This window comes from Astyanax mexicanus, chromosome 2, assembly GCF_023375975.1.
Source record: "Astyanax mexicanus isolate ESR-SI-001 chromosome 2, AstMex3_surface, whole genome shotgun sequence".
Lineage (NCBI taxonomy): Eukaryota > Metazoa > Chordata > Actinopteri > Characiformes > Acestrorhamphidae > Astyanax > Astyanax mexicanus.
The window spans coordinates 30,042,316-30,051,449 of record NC_064409.1 but is presented as its reverse complement, the minus strand read 5'-3'; the positions used below and the strand labels follow the sequence as shown (position 1 = coordinate 30,051,449).

At 41.6% G+C, this 9,134-nt stretch overlaps 1 protein-coding gene across 2 annotated transcripts in view; it reads left to right on the top strand.

Annotated features, from left to right (window-relative positions):
* The first annotated feature begins 2,637 nt into the window (after positions 1-2,637).
* The window catches only part of pde3a (phosphodiesterase 3A, cGMP-inhibited), a 92,409-nt gene continuing 85,912 nt past the window's right edge, over positions 2,638-9,134 (top strand). For both annotated transcript variants that reach the window (XM_049475098.1, XM_049475097.1), the window contains exon 1: positions 2,638-4,920. In XM_049475098.1, coding sequence (XP_049331055.1) covers positions 4,018-4,920 — 903 coding nt within the window. In that variant the 5' untranslated portion in view covers positions 2,638-4,017. The remainder of the gene's footprint in view (positions 4,921-9,134) is intronic.

Genomic DNA, 9,134 nt, shown 5'->3' with positions numbered 1-9,134 from the left:
ATTTCTTGAGAATGCCAGCCGAGTACAAATACTACAGGAAGAACTCAGAAGTCATTATTTCAGAAACGAGATAAAAGGGAAATGACCCACATATCTGAATACCCCGGAAGTTATGAGTGAGGGGGTCTATATTTTAGGCTATGTCTGGAAAATGACAGGCATTAAAAAAGCCACCATATTTAGTTTTTAGAATAAAAGGGTGCTGCTACTCTGTACTTCACTAATATTTCTTAGTGTAACCCACCTTTTTGTGAAACTACAAATTTGGCAATATAAGCACACTAAAAACTGCTGGAGAAGAAACTGGATATGAAAAAAATGGGAATGGGTGGAGCTTCACATCATGCCTACATACAGTCATTGGTCCGAATGTTCCCATCTGTCACAATAAAAAAGATTCTTTAAATATATAATTTAATCTAATATACTAATAATATCCTTGTGCATTAGTATTGTCAACATTTATAAACGTTGTTATAAATTGTTTATAAACAATATATAAACGTCCTTTATAAAATATGTTATTTTTCTAATGCATGCAAACCACCTTTTTTCTATGGCACTAACATTCTCCTTACTGGTCAACAAGCAGTATATTATTAATAGTCCTCAGGTGTGTACTTGAGTTGCATATGGTCTGTTATCTTTTTTTTTACTATTTTACCCCCTGTAAGAGAACAGCAGTGTGGGCTGATTCATTATTGATTTTTATAGCTTTCCAGCATTGCATCTCATTTAGAAGTATCGGTATTATATTGGACCCATTCCCCTGCATTTCACCACTTTATGTTTTTTAAGAGACAGATCCACAACAGGCCTTTCATCCTGCTGTCATCTAGTGTACCATTTACTCTAATTCATGCTGTATTTGATGATTACCAGGGTATGTGATACTTTAAATACAACATTAGCTGTCCTTTATCTGACCTAGGACCGGACGGATCTTTGGGCTTCTTTTGCAGCTTTTCAAACATTCCACCAGTCTGCTGTTCATCAGGGGCAACCAAACCACAAAAGTGAATGTTATTGTGGAGACAGAGACACACATCTATCTAGAACTTTGAATTGCCCTCAGTGGACAAACTTTTTAGTTAACTTTACATCTTCTGAAAAATCTCTTCATTCCTTTTACCTCTTTATTACTGCTGTCCCCCTCTCTATCTATATCATTGATGATGTATTATTACAACAAATATTACACAATTAATAGTTTTTTTGCTCAGGCTAATTGTGTATGCTGAGTGGAGAAGATATAAACACCCACATGAAGTATAAGATCATGCATGGTCTATTATTTCCAGCACATACCATTTATGAATGATTGAACTAAATTTAGAGTGTAAATGTTAGAATTTACCTCATATACAAGATTAGTTGTAACATACTGAGACGCTGGTGGTTACAGTTACTTACGAGTCTGTAAACCTGTATCAGACACAAACTCAAAACAAATGTACATGCTAATATTGGTTGATCATTTTCCCCCACCAACACTGGTTTGGGCATATTGGGTTTGTGCTGCTAGTTTATTTTCAAAATTATGTATTTTATTAGTAGCCTAGCTGCCCAGTTAATGACTAATAGCATAGTTGCAATTCAGCCAATTGGTTTGTTTCCACTTTTAGTTAACAGCACCTGAGGAATCTGATTAGAAAATGTCAGTTTAGGAGCTTTCAACTAAGCATTATAAAAAAAAACTTTAATATGAAAGCAACAAGAATGTTTTGTTTTAAGGTTTGTTATAAACTGTATTATTCTGAGCTGTTGATGTGTAACTGATTATGCTTACTTTTATGTTTTTTGTACATGCTCTTGTAGATGGGCTGTAGTTACAGCCCACCTGTATATATAATATTAGGCAATGATAATGTGAATATTAATATTGTTTGTGTACCATTTGTATATTACTATAAGTTACTTTATAAAACACATAGAATAGCTAGACTATTACTAATCTGTTCTATCGATATTCAGCTTATTTTTAAAAGTTAGATCAAGCACGCCATAGTTCCTGTAGTTAAGGACAAAACCAATTTTGTTCATTAAATAAATATTATGATTAAATGGTTATTTCCTGAGCAGTGTTTCTGATAGCCATTCTGTCATACCAATTTAAAATGAGGTTTTTGTCTTAATTATGGTTAAAAACAAACAGATGGTCAAAACCTTTCAAGTTCTGGGTCAAAGAAATCATAAATGAGCATGCTAGTGTGCTGAGTTAATCATAATAAGTAAAGAAAGAGGAAATATCAGAAAGATACATTTAGATTTATTTTTATTAAACTGTCCTTTGTAGTGTGTTGCAGATGATTCTGTGCATAAACAGACAAAAAAACAGGTCTGAACACCAATTGATGGTGTCCTTAAAAAGGGGGGAATATCATGTGGCTAATCCACACAATTTAAAAATTGAAGAAAAAAACATGTATGATTAGGGTGAATCCTGGGAAATAGTGTGCTGTCAGATTTCTCAAATTATCCAATTATGCAATATGATGCCTGGGGGAAACTACAATAGGAGCAGAGGTTCCAAAACTATGTTTTCTAACAGAACCATATGGAAATATTGTTATGTGTGCACCCCCAGCATTTCCTGTCCTCTCCCCAAATCTTCTGCCTTGCTCTACACGTTTGTGTTTCGTTTCGCAATACCTGGACAGTCTTTCAGCAATTGAGCAACGTCTGCGTTCAGATTTAATATATTTCTACGAAAGCTTGTGGACAGAGACAACATACAAGCTCTCACAGCTGGAAGTTGGGTTTTATGGTATGGAGGTTACTGCGCCCCGGTGTAGTAATCAGGCTGTGCTCAGTTATTGAGCAAAAGCGTGGCTCAGTATCTCTCAGAGACAAAGACAGATTCCATGCTTCAGCGGAATCGATGAGGCTGTTCCGGTCTGTTTAAGCGGCGGGTCTAGTGTGTGTTCTGTGTTCGACTGGCCGCGGGATGTAAAGGAGCAGCTCTGTGGCGTGTGCTGTTATGGACTGCCTCGACAGAAACGGGACGCTGGCCAGTTTCCTACGGAGCGAGCGGCACGGCGGAGCGCTGAGAGGAGCGAGTACGGACCGCGGCCGAGGCTGATGGCCGTGTCTGCGGGAGCGGGGGTTGATAGATTGAGGCTCTGAAGCTCGGCTGAGGGAAGAAAAGGCGGACGCTGTGCGGAGCGGAGAGAGGCTGGCGCGCGGGGCTGCTGCAGAGAGGGCGGAGGAACAGAGGGAAGACATTCAGTCGCTGATGTGGAGAAAAGCAATGGCCTCCGTGCGCGAGACGGCAGTAGCTTTTCTTCCCTCTGCTTCGCTGCTGGACGAGCACGATCACTGTTGTTGTTGTTAGGCTGGCTTGTTATGGCGCGCAAGGGGACTGGTGAGGACTGAGGTTGGTGCGTTAAAAGCGAGAAATCCTGGCCGTGTGCATGGCATGTGTGTATCCCACAACGACCCCCCTTCCAACGAACAAACAGACACGCGCGCGCACGCGCGCACACACACTCGCACACAAGCGCGCGCACAGCACAATTCATTTTTTAGCACATGAACTTTTTTTGTATTTTTGTTTACGAAGGCATAAATATGTATGTTTAGTGCGAAAAAGATTTGAAAGCGATTCGATTTGCACCGAATATTCGGCATCCGAAAAAAGCACTGCCGATGTTCGGGCGAATAAGTGAACAGACAACATAATTTACACCGAGCAATGTTTTTTTTATAACTAGCTGGTATTCAAAAAAATATTTAAAGTACAATGTAAATGTAACTATTTTTAAATTGTAGTTTTGTAACAGTAACTTTGTAAAAAGTCGGCCTTTTGCCAAATGTTTTATTTTGTTCGGTTTCGACCAAAAAATTAAATGTCGGTGCATCTGCAGCAGCAAAACACCGCCATCCCGCCAATTCCACCGATCCCCCGCGTCCTAAAGCACTCCCGCGCAGCTTACGCCATGAAACTCCTCCGGCCGCAGCGCCTGCAGGCGTAGAGCGGACTCGGCGCGCTCGGCGTTCTCCACTTGGCGCTGACCGATGGCTGCGGCGGCGGACTGTGACAGCGGAAGAGGAGCAGCAGCAGCATCAGCAGAGCACAGGAGCCCGCGGGCCAGCGAGCGCAACGGCTACGTGAGCACGTGCGTCACCCCTCTGGAACAGGACTGCTGCTGTGAGTGCGCGCAGGGGTGCGGCGGACTCGCATCTGCGGCGTGCGTCGCCTTCGTCTCCGTTCTCCTCGCTCTGCTGCTGCAGCTGGTGGACTGGGATGCGGAGCGTGGCGGGACGAGTGGCGGCGGCGGCGGATGCAGCTCGCGGACAGCCTCTCTTTGTGCTCCTCAGCTGGTAGACGGCGGCGCCCTGTGCCACCTGATCTCGCCCGCCTTCACACTCTTATGTGCCTTCTTCTGGCTCGGCCTGTACCTGATCCGCGGCGGCGCGCTCGCCGGCAGCGTCGTGCTCCTGCTCGCCTCGTGTCACGTGGGCGAGGCGGCGGCGCAGTGGCTCGTGCGCGGCGCGGACGAGCAGCTGCTATCTTTCACGGCTAGCGCGGCGGTGCTCGCGTGCCTGGCCGGCGGGGCACTCATGGTGGTTAGACTGGGCCAGGGTGTCTCCGTCATCGTCTTCGTCAGCGTCGTGCGCGCCCTCGCGCTCATCTCTCTGCAGAAAGTGCGCGCGGGTTGGAGACCGTACGTGGCCTACCTACTGGGGGTCCTTGGAATCCTGCTGGCACGCTATGCTGATCGGCTGCTGCCGAGTCCGGGCCAGCAGCAGCAGCAGCGCGAGGGCTGTGCCTTCGTGACAGGCGCGCGAGGAGACATTCCCGTCTTTAAAAGGCGCAGGAGGTCCAGCTCCGTTGTATCTTCGGAAATGGCACACCACGCGCTGTCCAGCAGCAAGTCGCACAGGAGGACATCGCTGCCATGCATCCAGAGGGAACAGGTAAAACTTTAATTTGACTGTTAAATCATTTATACACTGCTATTGAGTTCTGTAATTCTTAAACATTAACATAAACATGCATTTATTGTTATTTTATAATATGCATAAAATAGCCAACATGAAACGAAGCAGGGTGGATGATAATGATGATGAACAGACAAGATGCTCATTCGTGCGAATGCATTGAATATTGTGTGTTTGTGTGCAATGGCAAGTCTAAAATCTAAAGGTTTTGTTTAGCACCTCGTCCAGTCTTTTTGGACTTGTTTAAGATCTGGAAACTTCTCCAATTTGTAATTTTTAAGCGATTTTCTATTTGCCTGCCACCTTTTAGTATTATGAATCTGCGTTTGAATTCATGGCACTTTATTTATTAGATGTTTTTCCTAAAAAATTCCATTGGGCACTGAAAAAAACTGTAAAAATGCTGAAATGTGGTAAAACGTTATTTGGTGATTTCACACTGAGCAGATCTAATTTGGAACAGTGGTGCAAAGTGGTTATGTTTTCACAGTTGTTTATTGGCGTGTTTTTGAAAGAGGCTAGCTTGCCTATTTTACATCGTGCGCGATAGAGAACAGCTTCGTTATAAAAGCCCAAATGTAACTGATCCACTAAATCAGAATTTCTTGTGTTGATTCTATAATGTTTTCAGAGTGCATTTTGCATGGGGACTTGACTGTTAAGTTTAATATTGTAAATAGGGTTTTACCAAAAAGTAAGTTGTTGATTGGTATTCTTGGTTTTCCTCGACTTTGAAACGGGAAAGGACATCACTGTGACAAATAGGTCCAGTAAAATAAGATGTGTAAAACATTACATGTGTAAAAAAAGAGTAAAATGCATCTGTACTTGTGCAGTTAACCACAACCTATATAATTTGTATAATTTATAAGCAATGTAGTTTTGTGAGTTATTGCTACATGTAATAGAGGTTTTGCTGCTTCTTGTCTTTTTATTCAGCAGTTTAATACAGCCTTATTTCACTTTCTGACAGCCTGCTCAATAGGCTGCGCCCTCTAGTGATAATATTTTGCGATTAAGAGCCTTTTTAAACCAATCCTCTCCTAGCACAATCATTTCTGTTACAAATACGTTACTGTTTTGAAGGCGCACTGTGTATTTATCTTGGCTTTGGAATGTAAATGAAACAGATTTCCCCCCCACACACACACAAACACGTACAACCGTGTACATTTACTTGCATGCATACACCTGGTGCCCACGTGTGCTGCCTGCAATGATGCTTATCCAGAAAGGGCATGTGCAGTTGTCCCATCTGGCAGTGTAAACACATCATTGCACATTTTCTGCACTCATCATGCTTCTGTGGTCCTGTGTTACTCAGTGGAGCCACACACTATAGCCATCACCGGCTACACAAACACACACACAAAATTCATTATTTTTCAATTATTGTAATAGTAAGTGATATTTGCATTAATAAAGCACTGCTTAGTGCTGCTACTCTCTGCTTTCATGTAGCATGTACTGATTGGACAGGTTTTTTTTTCGTTATTTTTCTAGCTTGTTGTTCAAAAAGGTGTGTAAAGAACAATGTATTTTTCATATAATGTATTGTGGATTTGCATTTGTAAAAAAAAAAAAAAAAAAAAAAAAAAAACTTTTTAGTACCTGGAAAATAAATTGTCTTTTTTGTTACAATAGAACTAAAATTAATTTTGTGTGACACCAATACACCAATCAGGCTTTAGTGCATTAGTTTATGCATTTAAGTTATCATTCAGCATTAACACACACAAATACAGAGTGCTGTAACTAGTGTTAGCGTTGGTGGGATGTTGTTAATACAGATGTTGGAACTGAAAGAGTAGCTGTGCAGGAGAGGGTGTCAGCGTTTGAACAGCTCGGATGTCCATTAGCAGCCCCCATTAGCCTGGCAGGCAGTGAGGAGATGAGGAAGTGGACTCAGAGACATGGCTGCGCTGACTGTGACATTATCTGTCACCCACTCCACAGAGCACATGCCCTGGGCACTGTCAATGGCAGAGATAAAATTTGGTACGCTATGAGCATTGTTGCCGTGTGAAGTGTATTACATAAGCCTCTTTAGAAGGACCCTGTGCCTGCTAACATGACTGAAAAAGTGACTTTTTTTTCCTTAATTGCATGACTTTGTCATATAACACATGGCACAGATGCTTGGCAGTCTATAGAGGTGAGGTTTCAATAAATGTGAATGAAAGGAGAATTTATATAGTGTTGCTTAGAATCATGAGCGAATGTCCCTTTACTGTTGCATTCACATTTTTACCTGTGGTGTGCAATCTTTGGAAATGGGAATGCTGGCTTTAATATTTTTTTATGGGAGAATTATTAAATGAATACAGTTAATTGTGATAATGACCCCAAATAAAAATGAAAGTGAAGCATGACACAAAGAAGCCAATCTTACCAAAGCTGTGTGCATACATAAATTGTATACATTTGTTATTAAATTGTATAAAAGGCACTGGTATAAATTATACTTAAAAAGTTATATATTCTAAATGTGAAATAAGAACGAAATTCAGCCTCCGTCTTACAGTATATACAGTCTTTTATGTTCGTACTAAATACATAAGGAATTGTTGAAATCACTGTTATTAGTAAGATGTATATCGATTAGATAAAAATGTCACTGCTTCATAGGGCACAGTCAGATCATGGTTTAGATTCAGATGAGCTTTTAGTGGGTTGATAATTACAGGTCCAACTGGATTCTAGTTGCAGTACCCTAGGTCAGTGTGTCTTAAGGCAGGTTTTAAAATGCTAAGGCTGCCATCGTATAGTTGCTATACACTTTTGTTTTTCACAAATTCTAGCAGATGTTGTTTGGTGATAGGTCCTCAGTATGTGACTACAGTGATGTTCAGTGTGTATCTAAAATGTGTGATTTACAGTAGCTTTGATATTTTTGTTTTTTATTATAATGGGAAGGATAATAGATGAAGTTTTTGAAGGAGAAAAAGGGTGTGCTATGATCTATTTGAGGAAGAACAATATTCCCTCACTGACGCAAATGGTGTTCCATGGAGACCGGGAGTATATTTTGGTGCCGTGGATGCTTTAGGGGTCCAAGCACTGAAGGTGCTGGAACCTTTGGAATTGCAAGGATTTTTCCTCCACCTCGTCCTCTTCTTTTACTTTTTCCTTCTTATTTTTCTCTACTTGTTTCCATTAAACTTTTATGTGCTTTTTTCACACAAAGGCCTTAGTCTACCATGATATTTTGGAGATGACTGGTTTTACACATGATTTTTCACAGAATAGGCAATATTAAATACATAAAATCACAAAATCACACAGATATACTATCTCATCCTTTTAAATACATAAAGGATAGAGGAATCTAATTCCAATGCCCATTAATCTCCAGCAGATAGGGGTTTGGGGGTGGGGTGTGCAACCTGCTGGCCTCATTATACATGTTTTTAACAGAGTGAAGCTGTAAAATGGAGGGAGGGAGCTTGATTGCACATCGCTCTCAGCAGACGATGTGCTCTGAAGCTGATGGCTTCCTGTCATAAGTGGAACATATTCCTTCACATGCAGTTCCGTTCCATCTTTACCTGCTGTAGCTTCTCATCCAAGCTGAGAGAATTTTAAGCTGCGTCAAAGTACTTTACACATGGAAGGTTGTTTTCTTCCTCTTGTGGTTCTCTCTCTCACTTTCCTGCTCTTTCTTGTTCTCTCCCCCCTCTTTCTAATTGGCCTCGTCTGCATTACTGCTGCAGACAGAGAGCGCTTTGACATCAGTAGGGCCAACACTCCGTATTTTACTTGTGAGGGGCCTTGCGTCCGGCCCGTCTGTGCCCAGCTTGGAATGTGTAGTTTCAGCTGTCTTGCCTGCTTGGCCAGCCGCCTGACAAAAACCTCATCCATTTTAAACGTGAGAGCAGCCAGGGCAAGCTGGAATTACACAGGTAGACATTCTAATGGAAAGCCATGATCCTGTCCTAACGAGTCTACAGCTGATTCAGAGACCTTCATGATCAGGGAATTTACTGAAATCATCAGCTGTGCCTAATTAATACCCATCACCTTTATGCTACAGTTCGTTCTCTGTTTAATCATGTCTTCCAGCTGTTCCGTTTCTTACCTCAGCAGGCACTGTGCAACATTTCACCATAAAACTAAGCAATGAACGATTATTAAGTAATTAACTAAATCACTTAATTGTGTTACTGATGGAATGTGTGTATATGTGAGCA